General features: G+C 37.6%; 1 protein-coding gene across 2 annotated transcripts in view; it reads left to right on the top strand.

Annotated features, from left to right (window-relative positions):
* Positions 1-247: 247 nt before the first annotated feature.
* Positions 248-21,525, top strand: part of LOC129749864 (dual specificity protein phosphatase Mpk3) — a 66,756-nt gene continuing 45,478 nt past the window's right edge. The window contains exons 1-2 of one of the 2 annotated variants that reach the window (XM_055744960.1): positions 248-445; positions 1,486-1,994. In XM_055744960.1, the coding sequence (XP_055600935.1) occupies positions 1,598-1,994 (397 nt within the window). In that variant the 5' untranslated portion in view covers positions 248-445; positions 1,486-1,597. Of the gene's footprint in view, positions 506-1,485; positions 1,995-21,525 lie in introns of both variants that reach the window. The other variant, XM_055744961.1, reaches the window with a different exon arrangement.

The following is a 21,525-nucleotide window of genomic DNA, read 5'->3' as shown; positions in this document are numbered from 1 at the left end:
CACACACATTGCAATGCAGTAGAGTAGGTAAGTAAAATTGTATTATGGGAAAAGTCCTGTTGCACAAGCACGACGACTTCGGGACTTCGGGTGTGTTGTGCTAGGGTAAAGGGATCGATTTGTGTACCGTTTCGCCCAATCATTCGGCATAGGAATATTCCGAGTTTCGACCTTTACGCGCATGTGCCTCACACCGTTTACTGGTTGCATATCAACCATTATCATCAAACCATTAAGGAAAGCTCTCATCCTGTCCTGGCGACGAAACTATACCTAATGCTGGCTGAAGAGCAGCATCAGCAACCAACAGCAGTTAGCTGAGTTATCCTAGAGAGTTGGATGTTTTTTAAGTGTTATGAACTTGTGTGTTGTGTTTTGTAGTTTTTTAATGGATTTTTTCTAACAACTGTTGTAGGAAATTGGTGGAAAATTGTGCGGGTTGAAGGTGGGTTTTCGGTGAAATAGTTGGTCCAGCACTGGGTGCCGCAAAAATTTGGCGAAAAAGGTGTGCACAATTTCGGGGAAGAGTCTTGCTTTTTCATCTCATGTAACCACGACGCTAGCAGTGGGATGCTGCGCGTGCTGCATGGATTGTGGGTGAAGCAGGATTGGGGAGAGGCTGTCGTGGGGAGATAGGGGTTTCGATTTACGCAATCAGTTGCGAAAAAACCTGTGTTTTAGTTTTGTTTTAATAGGTTTGTTTTCGCAAATTAAAACAGCGTTTCTAATTTTTTCCTTCATTTATTATTTATTTCAATACGCCTTCGAACGCCTGGAAGCAAAACAACGAATGGTGAAGAAAAAAGTGACAATTCTCGATGTTTTGATCAGAATTTGAAGTTCCAGCAGTGGAGCGACCGTGTCTTGTCCCTCGGTACTGTCAAAATTCATTGAAGACTAACACCATCATCGGATAATACACCCAAAACCGCAAGCATAGCAGTTAGCGGTAGTGTGCGTAAAGTTCTACTCACACTTGCCACGGGACTAGTGTTGAGAAGGCTGCCCCATCAACACAGCGACAGGTTGGATTTTAATTCATTACTAGTTCGTTTGAATTTTGTTCGGCCGAGCCGATGGGGAGTTCAGATAGAATTTGCCCAGCCAAGTCGCCTCAAACGCTACGGTAGTGTGGAACTGTGCTGTTGTCTCTCGCGGCTGTTGAACAATGTCCCAAAGAACGTAGTCGTTCGTTTTTTTGTGTCCCTTGCGCCGCGCTCGTTCGCTTCCAGTAGTTCGTTCGGTTTTATATTTTATTAAAGAATTTATCTTATAAAAAATTGTCGGGTTAAACGAGAAGGAAATTTGCCATTTATTTTTAACGGTGATTGAAGCTTTCCGTGCGTCGTCGCTTTGAACGAAATTAATGACGGGAATGATTCCAATTGTGACAACTAGTGATGATTCCATAGAAGGCCGTGAAAGTTAAAGCATCTGATCTACAGTGGGGTCCCGTGTGTTTTTTTTCTCTTCCCTTCTGGTTAGTGGGAGCGATTCTAGTTGTGGTTCTAGTAAAGTACTAGTTATTATAAAAGAAGTGGGCCATAGTTATTTTTGTTGAAATAGTGATTCAGTGAAACTAAAATTGTGTGTACCGATGAAAATGCCCGACCACGATATCGAAATAATAACAAGTGAGCAGCTGCACGGCGAGCTGCGGAAGTCTCACAAGAATTTTATCATCCTCGATTGCCGCAGCTCGAATGAGTTCACCGAGAGTCACATCCGTACCGCGGTGAACTTTAGCATTCCGAGCATAATGCTGCGGCGGTTTGCCGCCGGAAAGATCGACATCACGTCGACGATCAAGTGTCGGGATCTGAAGGAAAGGATACTGTCCTGCTACAAGGAGAGTACATTCGTCCTATACAACAACAGCAACGATGTGGTGATCAACGATCCTGGCTACAATAATCAAACGACAAATGACACTACCATCAACGTGTTGCACAGAAAACTTAAGCAAGATGGCTGCCGAGTAGTGTGTCTTGAAGGTTAATATACACAACAAACGTACTTTAAGTCTGTATCTTGTTTGTGCCCATCCCTATGTCGTCCCCCTGTAGACGCCCTAACTAACTTCCTCCCACCCAGCATCCCACCCCCCATTTGACCATTCACCCATCAGTATCCATTTAAAGCAATTTGCTCCATTCGTTGATAGGTTCCAGATCTTAGTCATCTCTCCCCCGTTCAACATTAATTGATTTAAAATTAAATATCATTCGATGTGTACAAAACCCCCATTCCTTGCGTCTTTTGCGTGTCGTGTAGGAAGCAGCTTATTATTCATAATCTACCGAGAATTATTTGTCAATGGTGTGTGCGTCTGTATGGTGCTAGCTCGCTCGATACACATTTGAAATTTTCCTATCCAAAACACACCTACATGAAAACACGTTCTCGAGCGCACCCATCCCAGTAAACATCGACAGCAAAACTTGAATGGAATCGTGTTGTACAATACACAACACACAGCTTGCTGAGATTTTAACTGCCAATTTCATTATCAAAACTTGTCCAGCGTGCTGTACGAATGTGTTGAAAGCTGCTGGCTGGTGGTGAAGTTGGGTCACCCATCCATCGGCGGGTTCGGGTCAGGCTGGCATACCTGCACACAGCACAGCACAACCCAACACACCCCGTTCCGTCGAACCCATACTGACACAGATCCTTCCAACACATCACACGCAACCAGCAGCAGCACAGGTTGTTCACGACGAACGACATTGCTATGCTTATTTGGAAAACGGAGAAAAAAAAACAGAATCCAACACTCTCCAGTAGCATCTAATAAGAAGCGCGCCTGCGCATTGTTTATATATTCACAGTCGATTGCTGTTTCCGTCGCCCTCTTCACTCGTTCGTCTTTCCCTCCATTCGACGACCGGACACTACACCTTCTCTCGTTGAGAGTGTGTATTTTATTCACCCAATCCATCCTGTGTTGCCCCCAATCTCGTTCATCCAACCTCCCAGCACCGAAATCCACCGCCTGTCTCGCCCACAGACCGAAATTCATTCAGTTTTATCGAACCAACAGCCAACCTACGCGATACTTCTGTGCAAAAGAAGGGGAGACCTAGGCGGCGGCATTTATTGTAGACGAACGTAGATTTTTTTTCTACTTCGTTTTGTTTCTCTATGTTCTTCTTGGCTCCGCCACCTTACCCTGTTGTTCAATCCGTTCTGTCTACTATCTAGCTATCTATTTGGAAAAGCTAGCTTCTTCCCATTGTAGCAGCGAGGACATCCTCGCTTCGGTATATGTATCTACCTGCGGCCTCGATACCGCATTAAAATAGTAAATCCATAGTGCTTAGTCGATATCGAAGTCCTGGGAAAGACCCGATGGGTTTTCATTCAGCTTTACCATTGATCGGCGGCCTTGCTTTGCTCAATGGCGGTGGGCGGAAAGATTCACCTTCCTACCTTAATCTGTTGAAGGAAGAAAAAAAGTGGCCCCCTAACTCATTCAAAGATTGTGGGTGCTGCTATTTTTAACAAGCATACAACAATTCAGCAATGATTAGCGCAAAAACATACAACAGCACCACACGCCTTTCGTTAGATGAAGAGAAAGCGTGGTTCGAGTGCGACAAGCCCACGCAAGATACAATCTTTTTTTTTTGTTCGTACGCCTTTCGGGAAGGCTTCTGTTTGCCTAGGCGAGTTATGTACCCCCCGTTTGCAGTTGGATTCGGTACATAACCGAAGGTCCTTCCCCAACCAGCCAACGCCAAGGTCCTTCTATCTAGCTAGCTTTGTAGCTGCCAAAGCGGTTACACCTCTGCAGAATTGGCTGACTATAACACCTAACGTACTATTTATCTACTCTAGAGTGTCACTGATGGGTATAATTTCTCCCACAACAGCTTAAACAAATCTTCAAGTCTACTCAATAATTGAACAGGCTCAAAAGCCTATTGCATAAGCTCTTCCTACATTTTGACCTTCATTAGTTGAAGACATAGAGGATTAAGGCTCGGTTCTCCTGGAAATGAACGTGAAAAAAACTTATTTCGGCAAATATTCAAAAACGCGGCACAGCTTGCGTGTGTAACATGATGGGGAATAGTAGGAAATGATATTGTATCAGCACTCGTTCTTTAAAACCCTCTAGAACTGTTTTTAGCTCGATTCTCCCGGGTTTCACTGAAAAAATTTAATCATGGCGGAAAATAGGTCTGCGAAGTTTTAAAAAACGTTGGATTTTCATCGTTCAAACATTCCTCATCGATTCCAGCTTTGTAGCATAAGGAGTGTTCATTTTATAAAACGGACACCTAGATGTTGCGATAAAAAGTTGACGTTTAACCCAAATTTGATGAAACTGGTTTCATCGTGTATAAAAGTTTGTTGACAAAGCATTGACATATTTTTTTGTGAGAAAGCGACTGTATTTCGTAAAATGGGACGAATTGATAAAGAAACCCGTGTTTTTATAATTCAAAAGTACTGCTCAGATGGACTATCGTGTAGAAATATTGCAAAGCTTGTGAAACGATCGAAGTCTGCGGTTTATCAAATCATCAGGAAGTTTGGAGAGCACCATACTCTTGAAGATTTGCCAAGATCCGAAACCAGAAGAGGCACAGTGAATCCACAAATCGAGGAGAAATGTGTTAAGCTTTTGTTGTCACATGAACACAACTCTGTTCGAAGAATTGCCAAGAAACTGAAAATTTCCGTTGGGACCGTCCAAAACATAAAACGAAGGAACCACCATCCCGCATACGTAAAAACCATATGCTGAATCATCCGTATTATTCTCTTCTGATAACGCTAATAGTAACGTGCATATCGCGTCTTGGTTTAATGTGTCTCTACTAAAATGGAAAAAAAATACTATTTCTGGAAGATTCGAAAAATCTTCTAAATACCGAATTGATAAATTTAGCAACGCGCTGGAAAGATAAAAAACTATTCCTGGAAGATACAATTAACGGTCCTTAAAACAAATTGAGGTTTTTTGCAACACGCCCCGAGTTTTCTGCTGTCACGTCAACACACGTGGTTGATTTCGTGAAAAAATCTCCTGGCTGAATTCGGGTCGATCTCGTGAAGGTGGAAATGGAGAAGGTCGGATCAATAGGCGACGGTGCCAGCTTTGCCGGAAATGGTGAGTAACCTTAAATATTCATTAATTACTTACGTGCAAAATTAATGCTTCTTCCAAAACATTGATCTTTCAGGGACTCTTAGGCAATTGAAAGCCGCGGAAAGTCACCGGAGGAAGATGGAAACCTGGCGAGATTTGGGGTTCCATCGTCCGATAAGCCGCGGAACAGCCATAGCGTCAAACAAAAGTTGGATCGCACGGCCGTGGCCAAACTCAGTGTGTGAAAATTGTGTTTCGCCGGAAGCTGCGAGATGGAACCACCGACGAACGTGCGGATGATTATTTTGTGAAAGTGCTATTGAAAAGTTCTTTTGAAAATAGCAAAATTACACATTACAATTACAATTTTGCGCGACAAAATGTTTCAAATAAAAAATAATGTGTAAAATAATGTTTTTTTTTAATCCGAAAATTTTACTTCAATAAAATAAAATAACCAAAACCCCAGTATGATTTTGAATATTATAATTTTAATTTGACGATATGCGGTATCGTCATCATTTTATGATTGGATCATTAGATAAAGATAACACGTATGATCGACCCGTTTTAGAACGAGTAAAAAAGGCAAAAAAAATGAATGGTTACTCTACTTAACGACCCGTTCCCTGTATCGTAAAGTGCGTCCAAACGATACCATCTCATGAAAAAATGATAAACCTTATCTTACATTAATAATCCAAAACTATAGAATTAATCTTCTGGGTGTCTTGGGAAGAAGATAATGGGAATAGTCACTGTATAATACTGATTTATTCGGGATGGTTAAAGCCGTCAATCAAGATGTGTACCAGAATGAATATTTGAAGGTTTGAAGCCTTTTCTACACAAACAGCATGCAGATAGACAAAACGTGTTTTGGCCGGAGAACTTTGAGCTCATTAGTGTACAAAAATAATTGGAGAGCCAAGAATTGCAAACAATTGATGTATTAACAAAGTTGACACGAAGGCCGTATAATGCTCCTGTTCCGACATCAACCGGAAGCTTCGACGAACATCCGATTATGGACCGTTTTTAACTGTTTACTAATTTATTTTCAACAATGGACAATGTACCTTTAATTCCAATAATTTAAATCTTCTTGACTTTTTTCACAACTTGGAAGAGACATCCAATTTAAAATTTCGAATTCAACAGCCACAAAAACTTCAAAAACTTCAATGATCTAAATTAACCCGAAATAACGCATGAAACGTCTTGAATCCAGAAATTCGGTGTAAATCCCAAAATCACGTTAAAGACCCGAAGAATTTAGACAACCAAGTGATATCAAAATGCAGCTATAAAACTTCATCTGTGCCAAAACCTCAAAATAGCGACCAGAATGATAAAATTGATCACACATACTTGTCAAATTCTGAAGCAATGTTTAAGAAAGTCAGAGTACGTAAAAATGATCACGCACGAATTTCCGACACATCCTCGGAACTGGCAGAAAAAATCGTAACATTCCCAAATACGGAGAGTAGAGGGAGTCTGCCCCTAATGCCCCCGATACAGTTACTTAGACAACTGCTTATTATTTATTTGAAGAAATCATCGCCAAAGACGGCTTGAAGTTTCATTCTTTCTAATGTTTCCCCCAACGAATTCCTGCCAATAACACATTTCACCCACCGGCGCAAATCACGACTGCCATAAAGTAAAGGTTACCATTCTAAATTCACGGCGTCCACGGCGGAAAAGGTGTATTTCGAAATGGCATCTGTGTCACAAACGCCCCAACGACAAAAAAGGGGGTTGAATCGGCCGCGATTGCTGCCTTCGGGCGCGCGGTCGCTGCCAAGGACCATATCCGCTCATTCATCAAACGCCAAGCCAAAACGCGACATTGCCGTTGGGGCAAATCAGCCGGAAATAGATTTAGAAATAAACATAATCGTAAACTTAAAAAAGAGCGTTTCTTCGGTATGAGTCTAAGGGGAGAAAAAAAACAACTTAAATTTTTAGCGCTCCCATTTGATTTCCCGCATAAATCGGAATACAATGGGGCAAAGCTCCAAATTCCCCTAAACAAGTTTTTGCCGAATCGACGCTCTTTCGCCTACTTTGATTTTGACCACATACCCATATTGGTGTTTTGTCGCTTCGCTTCGCGTGATTCGCCACCGCCTGCCACCTGCCATTGGTGAAACGACGACGCCTCCACCGCCGACCGCCGCCTCCGCACACACTACTCTTTAAGGCATCCACCATCTAGAGAGGGACACAGTTCATTCATAAAAATATGGATTCAAATCAAAGTGGCCATTGTCAACCATCAATGGGTGGCAGTTGCCATGATGATGATGATGGTTGTTTTTTTTTCGCTTGCTTTCTTGCTCGTGTGGTGTGTTTGTATATCGAATGGTTATCGTTGGCGTATAATCTGAACGTGTCAAACTGGAAATGGACGGATGAGGACGAAATTGTCCCACGTCTACTTCGGTTGTCGTTGTCGGTCGTCCAGTCAAGCCGAAGGCGTGTGTTTCGAAAAGGAAATCGAGGGGCGGATATGATGATATGATGGGATCGAACCGACGACCGGCAGAAAAGAAATAACCTACTAACTACTGAACTGAGTGTGGCCTATTGGCGGCGTCGTATTCGTCGGCGACATTGCGATGACAGAGTCAATTGGAAGTTTCGCGGATTGTCGGTGTTGTTTTTTGTGATCCCATCCCAGTCGCAGTCGTCGCAATAATGTTCACTCACTGCTGTGACGGCCGACGAGTGTTAATTTGGACCGCCTTTGAGCTGCCCCGTTTTTGCCGGAAGGGCATCGTACGATCAAGTGGACGACGAAGGCGATGAGAACATCAACAACAACTAACTACAGGGTGACCGAGAGTTCAAACGTATTTTGGCGTCGAGTGGAAGAGCTCTCACTCTCGGTCAATGGAACACGCTCGTCACATCACCCTTTCACAGTCGATTGCACTGAATGAAGATAGTTGGCGTAGGATTGACTGGCTTCTTATTGACATTTTTCACATGTGTAAACAAGCCCACGCGAATGGCAAATGTTTGACACAATTTGCACTTTGCGGTAAAGAGCACAATGCGGACGAATTCGAATGTTAGAAAAGGGTTTTGGAAGGTTGAGTAGATGTTTGCACTTCAATAGTTGTTTTAAAACATTGCAAAAAGCCGCGTGTATCGATGTTATACCTACAACTTATGCATTAAGAATGACTTAGCTTAGCTAACTTGTTTGACTACTCATATCCACCTTAAATCATTCAACCCGAAATGCTTCTCTAACATTGTTTTCCTAATATTATAATTTTTGATTATTTGAAACAAAAAATATATTGAATACATTTCGAGCTCCATGATCGCTGGCGTGGCTAAGAAGAACGAGCTTGGGATTAGCAATTCATTCCTAATGCACAAAATTCATGCTCTCCCTCTATAACATCATCCTAGCAAATCAATTTTTGGTTGGATTAACTAGTGTAGAGATCTATTTTTTATAACCTACACTTTTAACAATAACCACAAACAAGACAAGAATCATGTTCAAAAATTTGTAGATATTTGGATTTAAAATCGGTGCACCCTAAATCTAACAATTTTTTTTTCTTACCCTAGCAATTGGAATCTTCTAAAATGCGTTCAAATTCTAATTGAATAAAATATACTTCAGTAGAAATTTAAAATTATTTTTATAAAAAAATCATTTCTCACGGCATGAAAATTAAGGAAATTGATTTTTAATTTTACCTATTATTTTAAAACTTGTTTTTGACAATGTTGAACTGCGTAAAAAATAAAACTTTAAACAAAACCATTATTTTAAAATTCTATAAATCAAAAATTCAACTCATCGCTGTCTAAATCTCAATTGATTGAATATGGAGAGAATGAGATCCGATGAGATTATAAAGTTGAGCCTTTCCCTTCTCATTTTTGTTTAAAAGCTAATAAGCATAATCTTTTTTTTAAACGGTTGCAATCACCAAAATTTAAAAATGTTACATGAAGTTAAATTTTCTACAAATAAAACTGAATAACTGATAAAATGTTTATCTTGGAGCAAAACATTAAATTTTTTCAATGATTTTTTAAAACATCATTGAAGAATAAATGAAGAGGCGAATTGCCAGTATTTTGTTTTAACAATTAATCATCACTAGAAGAATCTAATTTATTTTTGGTCCAGCTAATCAAATTCATAAAAAAACAAATTCTTCTAATCGAATGATAAAAAAATCCAACTGAGAACAATAAAATTAAAATATAACTGATTTAATTACTTATCTTTTTAAAATCTGAATGTGAGTAAGTGCAGGTTACATCGCAATACCTCGATCCCGATAACATCTCATTTCAAACTGCCGTACCACCATCACTTTGTGGTCCACAACCGGGCAAAAAGGTTTCAATATTGTCACTAGTGTTTCTCTTACTATTCTTCTGCAAAATTTGGTCCACCACACCCGCTCATTTTATACTTAATCGAGGACAAGTTTGAAATTTTCGGCAAATTTCCATCAGCTTGTTGAAACACCCTTATGCATTAAGAATGACTTGGAAAAAAATGCAGGACCTATGTGTTTAGCTTGACAAGCGTGGGCTGTGATTCGAATTCCCCGAGCATTTTATGGCAAAATAATTTCAAATTAGGTTATCAAGTCCTGAAGGTAAAATTTGATCATTTTGCCCAAAAAAAAGGTGGAACAATGCCAAAATTTGGGTCTCAATTTTCATATACTGATAGGGGAGATAAGGGCATAACGAGCACCCGAGGCATAGTAAGCATTCTTTTTTTCTACAGAATTACGTATTTTCTTAAACAAATTTTCATGAGAAACAGTTTCGTACTTCCTATAGTATTAATTTTCCCACAAAAAAGCAATCTTTTTTTACACTTCACAGAAATATTAAAAAAAAAACAACGTTGTTCTCAAGCGACGAAAATATATTTATTTTTGAGCACCGGAAAATTAGTTCTAGGGATCGTTAAATCATCTTTTTCTATAATGTACACACTGCAACATGATGTACACATTGCTCCTCAAATTTCACCATCATTAATTTTTTTTATTTTCTACTATAATCAATTTAAAAGACGTTTTTACTTTAACTTGTTGACTAGGGGTCAGAGTCAGAGCACCATTGGTCGGGGCACGATGAGCATTTTCTGCCGCAGTATCTAGCAGCGAATTAAACTCTACGAAGTCAACTGAATTATAGAGCTACAGCTTACAAGTTTACATATGACAATTTGGCCTATTGGTAAGGTGTCGGAGACTCGAGTTCGATTCCTGGTCGAAGAAGCAATCAGTGCTGCTCACTGTATCAGTGCTGCATCTGACCGTAAGTTGCGGCAAACCCGAAGCAATCGACCATGTGCTCGCTCGGCTAAAATCCCGAGTCGATGGGTGATAATAAAGAAACAAGAGAGATCAATAGTGGGAAAGATCACATATTCATGGTCAGTGATGTCAACCTTTCAGATTGTTTCTGGATCTCCCGGACTTTTTGGACTTTTGCCAGAAATTTTTTTTAGGTTTCCAGACTTCCAGACTTTTGAGTTTCGACATAAATTTTTAGACAAACAGTCAAAATTCAATATTTTCGTTGGAAAATGGCAGGAAATGATTCGAATTAGTAATTGAAGTATGAGGAATGCCACGAAGATGGTAGTAAAACAGAAAGCTAAGCATAAAACGTAGTACTGCCGACACCACAACAATGTCTCAGGCATTGATATTGTATATAATGTATGATAATTATCAAGTAATGAGTGTTATTCTCTGGACTGCATTATTGCGATCTGGTGACCAAAAAAAGCAACCTATAAAGTTCGCCATACAGACTTTTCCAGGCATTTTTTCAAAATCTTCCAGACATTTCTGAAAAACAGTTGGCATCACAGTACATGGTGTCTCGATAGAAGGTCCAGCGTCCAGCAAATGATCGATGGAGCTCGATGTGTACGCTCGTGTCAGTCGATTCCACCATGTTCATCGTGGTGAAATTGGCTAACGCGCCGTTGTACTGTAGCGAAGATTGCGGGTTCAAGTCCTGCCGTTGAGCCGTTGTATCTTTTTCGAAAAATTCATGATATTTACGGCTTATGTTATTTTCCTCTCTCATACCTCATGTTTCTCTAATACTTTCCACCACCTTCGAAAATTTAATAATTTTTCTTTTTGCAGCTGCATTTTGTAATTTGTAAATGATATCACAAGAGGGACAGCATTTTTTTATGCCTATGTTTCAAAAGCTGATTTTGAAAGAATTTGACGCTCTTAATCCGAATCTCTTGTCAGATTTGGTCTATTACCTCTAGTGTTGGTGATACGACGTTTAAAAATATTAAAAAAAATCATTTTTTAAGTCAGCTAATGATAACTGATAAACGAGCACATCTAGTAAGTAACGAGCACATCTAGAGTAACTGGAGCTATGGTTTGGTATTTGAAAGCTGGAAGAGCGTGAGTTTCGAAGTGGTATAAGTAGAGATCTTAAATACGGAGGAGTGCCACTAGTAATCAAGTTGTGTATGACCATACAAGAACGGAAATGATAAAACTTATCAAAACAACAGCCTAGAAGATGCTTCTGTAAGTAAGTTACTCTGGAAAATCTTGAAAGTCTGAATACATATCTGACACAGGCATTCAAAGCCACTTTGAGTCTTGCCAGTGAAGAAGCTGAGGCGTTGGATATAACAAAAACTCCGTATGTGAAGTGGGGTAAGATGAATGTTTTAAAGAGCTTGAGTTTAGATTGAACATCTAAGAATCTAGTTGTGATGTTCAACTGCTTGAGAGTTCAATAAATTTTAGCACATTGATGTTTAATTTGCATTCAGATTTGTCATTGAATTTCTTGTATCAGAGTTAGGGGAGAGTGGGGATACTTGATCCCCTTTTCTTATTTTCACCATATCTTTTTGGAAAAATTTAGCAACTCGCCGTCTTTGGCATTTTCTGACAGCTTGTAACTTCAAGTTTCTATGCTCCAAAAATTAGAACGATACTTGAACCCGTTGATGAACTAGAAGCATTTTCTTGGGAGTAAAAAAATTGCGATTTTTCTGAAGTTAGGGGAGACTTGATCCCCTATTGAAGGAGACTTGATCTTTTATTCAGGAAGCCCTGATCCTTGTATAAAAATCAAACAAAACCCCAAGATAGAATGTTAATTGACTATTTTGGTCATGCTTGTTCTCATTTCACAATTTATAGCAGACATAAGAAGAAAATTCTATAACTTTGTCTCAACGCTAATAACATTGCATACTTAAAGGCGCTATTTTTTATAACTAAGAGAAAATTAATTATTTTAGCTCTTTTCTTCAGACAATTGTTTGATAAATATTAGTTTTTGGATAAATATTAGTAATTTCGTAATCAGCAATCATAACGATCAATTCAGAAGATGAATATGCCGTTTGGAAGGGGGATCAATTGTACCCAACTCTAGGGGATCAATTGTACCCATAATCAACATTTTAGAAAACTTTTTCTGAAAAAAGTTGAGAGTTTTCCATTGCCTTGAAAATATGGCATTATGAAGTTCATTTTAAGGCTCGAACGATTAATACATTGGAACAAATATTTTTTTCATAATTTTCCCATGGAAGGAACATTTTAAAGTGATGAAAAAAAATCTTCAAGTTACATTTTGTGAAATTTTTCAAACAAAGTTCAATTACTCAAACAATTATTTTGTTAAAAATTTTTGAACTACAAGCATTATTATTTTGCTCATTTTGGCACATTTTTCTAGAACATTTGATCTTTGTAAGTCATTCCAGTTTCGAGATATAGCTAAGGAATCAAGTATCCCCAGGGATCAAGTATCCTCATTCTCCCCTATAGTTCTTAAAAAATATCCACTGCTTTGAGTAAATATAATATAAAATTTTTCATAATTTCTGGCATCACTGGAAAACGTTCCTGAACTTTCGATCTTGAAGATTTTGATATGTCTAAAAACTTTGTTCAAGATCGTAGGACTTATTTTTGAAAATAGCAAGGATTCAGTTAGGCTTTAAAATTTCTTTTAAAATCCCTTTTTTTAATGTTTGACCGAAAGGGAAACAAAAACAATGACGAAACTTCTGTAAAAAAAAATTCTCAGAAGTTAAAATTACTCGCGGTCTTCGAGAAAGTTATTCATTGATTTAAAAAGTTAAATTTGTATATCTTAAATATTTTCTCCAGTGTTACCAGAAATATTTTTACAGTTTTTCTTTTGCATTTTTGGCTATTTTAAAAATAAAATTTTGCTCCTCAATATCTAGAGCTGATAGAGAAAAACTACTTTCATATTTGAATTCATTGCCTCTAAATAAGTCATAATCAGCTGAAAAATTATTAGCACCAAGAACAAATGATAACGTTTTTAGAGCCTGGCGTATGAATATCTTTTTTTTTTTTTTTTGAAAAAAAAAATTGAAGTCGTTACCGGGCAAAATCAAGAATTTTGGAGTTATAAAAATGGAATTGAACATCCTGTCATTTCAAAGAAAAAATTGTCAATCCTTCAAAACCCAGTAAAATATTCGGCATCTGAAAAAAAACTTCTACGTATTTAATCGTGTAAACTTTAGTCAATCTGTATTAGGTGGGGCCCACTACCTAATCAGAATTAACCATGCCGTGCTCGTTGTTTCGACTTGTTGTTCCGTCTACGAAATTCAAACAGCACCCACGTGTTGTGTTTGTGGTTCGGTTTGTCCACAAGGCATGTAACTAACGGCCGATTTTAAGCTCTCCGGAACTACCCACGATATCCTGTTTTCGAGTGGAGGCCCACCACCAACCATTAGGCATAGGCAATCGATTATTGAAGCGAATGATGTAATTTTTCGCAGTTTTTTGCGTGTTTTAACAGCAACTCTCAGAATGCTTCTCAAACTATCTACGTCAGCTGTTATAAAATGAATGATTCTCAAAATGTGTGCTAAAAAGCTGGACTTGAAAACAAATGGGGCAACGGCGACGTGGCGTAGGACTGATTTCCTTCTGTTTCACAAAATGCCTACCTATCTCTGTTAGTTTTGCGTAGTCGCACAGCCCCAGCACAGGTAAAGTTCGCGCGCCCACAGAATGTCGCTTTCGAATGGCAAAAATGTGCACCTACCCTTACTAGGTAAAGCTCATCCGGTTGTTGTTATTTATTATTTTGCCGTCGTCGTCGTCCGGTTCAGTTGGTTTGAAGTTTGAACGATCGACTGACGACGAGGTGTTGTTTTTTTTCGCTGTTGCTTCTACTTTTTCGATGCGATATGGGGTGAAGAATGTGGGCCGCCGAGCCGGGTTTTTCGGTTTGGGCAAAACAAGTTGCTCTCTACTCTTTTAAGTAGGTACCTACTTAGGTTCCCCGCACATCTGTATGTTGTACCCGTATGTAAGTAACTACCAACTGATAAGACGACATTCAGCAAGATTGTTGGTCGGTGGAGCATCATCGTCGTCGTTTAAGTAAATCGCGCAATCAGATTAGATAGAATGGGACTTCCGTTCCGGGCTTCTACATCTACAACAACTTTAGGTTGTCAGGTTTGTTGTGAATTGTGTTTGTCCGTCTACCCGCGAGGATGTTTACATCGCCTCGTTAAGATAAGAGAAGGTTGAAGTTACACCGGATGAGAGATATTTTTCTACTACTGGTTGACCTGTGGCAAGATTATAAATAACTGGTGCAAAATTTAAGTCGACTATCACTGTATTTTGGTTTTGTTTTTTTGAGTTACAACCTCGAAATTTGAGCTGCTCGTTGAAGCGTGATTGGGCGTTTGTTTTGAGACTTGAAATTTTTGCGGTTAAATTCATGCTTTGTTGGCTTCAACGCATCACAATATCTGACACAGGACTGTTCGATCTGCAGGAGAGGATCTATCTCTAAGATCGATCCAGATGAACGGTTCTAGGATCGAACCATTTTAAAAACATCGATCGATCTCCAAACTATCAATCTTTTCCATTTTTAACATAAGAGAGTTCCGTTGTTTAAAAAAAAAGCAAACAAGGACACGAATGTTCAAAGAAGTATTAATCTTCTACCAACGGAAATAGTTCCAAACGCTTACAGAAGTACACCGTACTCAAATTGGATCAAAATACATATCTTCGACTCACCAAAGAAAAAAAACCGAATCGAAAATGAACGATTTCATTCGATTTTTAACAGACCGAAGAATCGATTCAAATGGGGTTTGGATTGAGTTGTTTTTTTATTTAAAATCCAATTCTTTAAAATTCCGTTATATGAATTGTTGATTTATAATCCACCAAAGTTGCGAAAAATGATTGATTAACCTGTTTGAGCAGACCATTTTTTAGTAAATAAATTCGTCTTGACTGGGGGACGACTTACAAAATTTACAAATTTTATTAATTCTACACAGTAAACGAAAATTACCGAGTTCGGTAATTTTTTTACCGAAATCCTAACATGTGTAAATCGTTAAACTGTTTGGTAATTTTTTCGGTAAAAAATAAACGAACATCGGTAAATCGATTCTTCATTGTTCTTTGTCGTTAAGAAACAGACTACGCAAGATACGCAAGATTTTGAATCAAACAGCAGCAAACAAAGCCGATTACTCAGCGTTACGCAACATTCTTTTCAGGAGGTACATCAATGATATGGAAAGGGAAGAACAAAAGCAATCCTAAATTCTGGAAATTTATCAATCAGCTTTCCATCGCAAGTATCATTTGATGGGCGTTCCTCTGAAACTGCCTGTGGGTTACACACCTCTTTGCAGGTTTTTGCAAGAGCGTTTATTCAACACAAATGCCACCTGTCACCAACGAAAACTTCGGAACACTGCCAGCATTTGACATCAACCTTCCGCAGCCGCTTCTATCACAGCAAAGGGCCAAGCTCAGATGGCATCCCGCCGTGGGCAGGGCGGAATTACTTGCCGAACCACTGCGAATCATCTTCAATCGGTCACCTAACGAAATCGGGAAAGAGTCATAGCGTGGAGAACTACAAAAGTCTATGAGTCTTTATTAACGGTTTCGAATCTGATGAGCTGCTCTGTCACACTCCATACTGCTATCAGCAAGAAGCAACAAGTAGATGCAATCTACATAGATTTTTCAAAAGCCTTTGACAAAGTTACACATGGTCTACAAAATAGCGCTACTCATACTTGACAAACCGACGAGCATTTGTGAATCTACGAGGAATTAGATCTCAGCCATTTAACGTTCCTTTCGGTGTTCCCCAGGGCAGCCACATAGGACCACTAATCTTTATCCTTTTTGTTACTGATGTTGTTTACGTTTTTCCATGTGTTTTCGTTTGAAAGCTTACACACTTAAAATTAAACACGCATATTTGGGTTCTCTTTCTCTCTATTGGTAGGATTGACTACACACTCATGATGAAATAGCTACACATATTTTTATATAACGCTACAAGCCTTTGCCATTTTTGTCTTTATTCGTAGAAAAACTGTTGAGTTTGAGTACATACTGAAAGACTAAAAAGGGTACAAAAGAAGTTTTTACGATTCAAAGGTTTTTTTAAATTATTTTTTCTGTTTCCTGAAGCTTGACTTTAAAAAACTACTCAAAACTTTTGATTTGATCGAAGTTATGAAACTTTTAGCAGATTGTCCTCCTTCTACACAAAAAACAACATATTTGACTTTTGATCAATCCACCTCTGTTTTAGAATAAAAGCATCATTCCAGATCCAACCAAAATATAGTATACACTTTGTAGATTCTATAGGAGGGTTATTTAAGGCAAAAAGGTCGCTTTTGGAGGCAACCTTCTTTGTATGTTTAGCCAGTCAATAATTCTGTAACACTGACTGATTTTCAGCTTCCACAGATCGTCAGCAACCTTATGTGCCAGACACCAAATTTTTAATATTTTTTCATCCTTGTTTATCTCCGAAACATCCAGGAGAGGCTTGTCAACGAAAAGCTTCTGGTTGGAAACCTGACAGGTGCCCGCTTAAAAGTTCGGTTTGCTGCCTTTACGTAGAATTTCCAATATACCACCGTATTTTGTTTATTTTTACGGTGAGCAGTTTTTTTTGCTTTGCAGAAATGAATTTAGGCCTGTTTGCTAGTTAGCAAGATGGACTAGTCATAATAATTTGTTTATTAGCACGAATTTGCACACTGTTAGATCCTCTATCACTTCTTAAGCGATTTATTCTATGAACTTTGGTCGAATAGTTGATTTACAGCTGTTCTTGAGTCTCTTACTGGGACTTTCCAAAATTTTTCACGATCTTGCTCAAAATTTTTTTTTCAATGACCTCTGTATTGAACGATATCTCAAAACCCACAAGACAGAACGTCACAAAAAATTGCACATGTAAACATTACACTAGTAGGTAGTTTCTCTGAAAATGTCAATCATCAATTTTCAATCATACACTCAGAAGTTATTAACAAAACAAAATGTTGCATTTTTTCGAATACACACCTTAGAACATATCGTCAAACGGGGCATCATGCAAAAGCAGGGTTGGATGCAACATTTGTAAAACACAATACTCATTCAATTTTTAATTCAATATACTGTAACAAAGTTATCATTGAATGAAAACAAATTGATGATGACATAGTTTTTTACATCGTGAAAGAGTTTTTTAAAGTTTTTGATTCTCATAAAAAATTTGAAAAATCGAGCAATGAATGTACAAATTTTTACATTTTTCGATGCCGTAAAAAACATTACCTAGTATGACGGATTGGCTTAATGCTATCACCTCCAAACTTTATGTTGCTTTCATTATCCTATACTGACACTGTTGGTGTATAAATATTTTTCGGACAACCACCAAATTTTTTCAAATAAATATTTTTATAATTCAGTTAGCTGTCTGGGGCAAAATGCAACAAAATGCAAATCAGAACTAAATCTCATAAATGGCGTTTCCATATGCTGGGATATGATTGTTTTGCATTATGCGTTCGTTAACATTAAAATTGCATCCATCCTAAGATTTATTTTCATGATTTAAGCTAAAGAATATTTTGTAGTATTTTTTACCCCTAAATGTATGCAGCAGATAAACACTTTTTTCTCAAAAACGTTTTTGACAGAAAAAATGTAAAATTTAATTCGAACAATATCAAAAATTACTGCGATTGGTGCTTTATGCGTTATGACATCACAAATGTATCAAAAACTATAAATTTTCAAACGTTTTAATATGATTTTTTATTAATTGCAGAGTTTGTTGCAACTTCCCCCTTTTTCTTAGTAGGGTGAAAATCGCATGTTTTTGTAAATTTAAAAATAACTAGTAAAACCAATAATTTTTCTGACTATGTCAGTTTGGTGTGTTATCAACCTTAAAACTTTTGATGTCCAAGAGGTATGATTATCTGTGAACGTTATGATTTTAGAAGCCATTGAAGTTGAAAAGTGTTGCATGTTGCCCCAGTTGACGGTAACTCCTGTTTAGTTAAAGATATGTCTGTATGGTTTATTTCAAAGACTTTCAAATAAAATTTAAAAAAACGAATTAAACGATGGCTTGCATAGATTTCTACTGAAAATCATCAAAACCTTTTTGTCAAAGGGTTTTTCGCTTCGGAATATGTTTCCATTTACCAAAAAAAGCACATGGATCGAAATGTATAAAAAAAAATCATGATTTTTGCTGATAAGAACGGCAACATTTTGTTTTGCTGGCGCAAAGTGTCATGGCAGCCGTTGTTGAAAACAAAAATTAAAAATTCTAAAACATTGACAACCAACCAGACAACCAGAGATAGATGAACTCAAGAAATATCTTGCAACATGTGATCTTTTTTGTTTATAATCATTGAAGTGATGAAATTTCGGGTATTTTTCAATTATTTTTTGTTTTTCATTTGGACCTCAAATTAATCGGCTGAATCGATTAAGTAAAAATTAGACATCTTATGTTTTAAAATTTTAGTTAGAAATCTTTATTTCTACTTATTTATAAAACGTGTAAAACCTCGTGGGAAGGAAAGGTTTCAGTCCTAAAAAGTCAAGTTTTCCACAGTTTTAATTTCCTATTCTTTTTTTGTAATTTTGATACTCGTATTGCAAATAAATTCCGCCCTTGACTCATTAAAATTTTGCTTATCTGAGTCCTTGAACAAGTGAAAAAAGTGTTTTCCACAGGTCAAATGTTACTTTTTCAGTTCCTCACATATTTATAAACAAGCTCTCAAATGCTTATAATTCTCAATAATTATCAATAACCTTGATCACCTAAATCAAATCAATGAACTTCCAATTCATCATTAAACTGCTTCCCGTATTATAAGGAAGCTGTTAGTTTTATGTAATCAATCAACTGGCTCTGCTTACTTAAGTTAAATTTTCAAACTCACTATTGAGTATCAAACATTGTTACAAGTCATGTAACTTTACAATGTAAAATAAATGGGTCTGGAAAAATCCTTGAACAACCTTTGCCACATTAGGTACGTTTTACATAGAGGTAGGTGCGGAAAATAAATCAATTCGGCCTCGATTCACAAACCGAACCCACACACACACTCGTAAACTTTCCACCAGATTCAAGGAAAACGGCAATGGTGGGGAACCGAAAACGGGAGGCTCGGTAAAAGGTGAGCGTTAGAGGTTATCATAGCTGAAAGAGACCCCCCGTCTATCTACCGACTAAAGGTAGTTCGACGAGATTGGGGGGGGGGGGGGGGGGGCGACGAATGACGGCTCCCCCAATCCGAATACATTCGCAGCGCACAGTCTGTGTTGGTGCCCCATCGCGTTTATAGGGCTCAATGCTCAGTTTGGTGGGGAAACGATTCAGTCAGAACAGAACGAAACGAAGTCAGAACTGGCGAAGGACGGAGGAAGAAAAAAAAGCATTTCATGAATGTGTGTCTCAATTTCATTCATGATTTTCTTCCTCCCCGTATCACAGCTAAGCGTCCGTCCGTTTCGGGATGAACTGGAGTAACGAACGAATGATTCAACTTTGTCATCGTTCTGCTGTTCCGTCCAGGAGGGTTCCTACTTTCGAGAAGAGGGATAGGAAATGTTCAAGGTGGTTTCTTCTTCATGGTTTCTATCACGACCGTCTCTGGCTGTGGTTGAGAAAAAGCAGTTTCAATGAGTTTAAGCTACTTACCGGGGGTAACTTGGAAGCAAAATTAACACCGAAGATGCTAGTTTATACAATTTTTGTGAAAACTTGTATGTTAACAAGATTTGATGAGAATCATCTTTTAAAAAAATGTTTCTCAATTTACTTTGATTTCCAAATTTTCGAATAAAAATTGAATCGAAACATCTTGGGATAATAATACCGGTAATATTGAAACTGAAAACCGTTATTAACGGGCTATTTTTCCAATACAGATACTGGTTTCTCGTTCTTCCAAAATCAGTATTTTCGGTATGTATTGGGAAATTGCCATGAAGGTATGAATTTGTAGCTTTTTATTACATATATTTTCAGTTGTAACCTAGAACAGTAGCTTTTTTTTTTGTAATTCTTTGGTTCGAATTTGGAAATAGACTTAAAATCGCTGTACATTTCTTAACCGACTGGATAAAATCTAATTTTGAGAGTCTGAGGAAAATATAAGAAAAAAATCTGCTAAAATCATTTGTTTTTTGTTTCGTGATTTGATGCGAAAGAAACGCCAAGACATGCTTTTAAGAAGTTTTGAAACTACTCTTTGGTGACCTACTTTTTTATGACATTTTTGCTCAAACAATGTATGAATAAAAAAAAATTTAAAATAGTAGTAGTAGCTTATTTATTTTAAAGCTTTTCTACATATATAGTTTAGCGTAAGCTTGCCAGATTGCCCGGTTTTATCCGGGTTTGCCCGGATATTTGATGCAAAATTTCGAGAAAGTCCGGTCCGGCCCGGTTGCCCGGATATCGTGAAAAAAGTCCGGATATTGCCCGGATTTTTTCACAATTTTCACAAAGACATAAAAAAAAATCAAAGTTTTTGAGTAAGTTTCGGCAAAATCGATTAACGGTATGGACATTTTCAACGGTTGTTTCAAATAATTTCCTGATTTACTTTTATAAACCTTTAAATGTTTAAGTGTTCCAAAAAGTTTTTGGAAGTCTGCAATTACATTAATAAAATATTAATTTCATTTTTTTTTGCATTTTTTCTTTGCTTTTATATACAGACCCCGTTCGTTTTTGGCAACATGCCCGAACATTTTGTGTTGCCAAAATCGAATGTTGCCAAAATCGAACGGTTTTTTTTCTTAAATTTTTTTCTTTTATTTTCACAAAATAACTATTTTTATTATCATAAACGTTATTTTTAGCCAATTTCTGACCATTTTTGGTATTTTTTTAATTATTTTTTCTCATATTTTTGATGCATTTTGCTCTACTCTTTTTTTCATTAATAATCTATTTGATTTTTGTCTAATTCGCTATTTTTTTCATTGTTCATAATTTTTCAGTTGTTTTTTGTCATTATTAGTCTTTTGTTTAAA

The sequence above is a fragment of the Uranotaenia lowii genome, chromosome 2, assembly GCF_029784155.1.
Source record: "Uranotaenia lowii strain MFRU-FL chromosome 2, ASM2978415v1, whole genome shotgun sequence".
Taxonomy (NCBI): Eukaryota; Metazoa; Arthropoda; class Insecta; order Diptera; family Culicidae; genus Uranotaenia; species Uranotaenia lowii.
The sequence above is the reverse complement of the archived record's forward strand: the minus strand, read 5'-3'. Positions and strand labels throughout refer to the sequence as shown.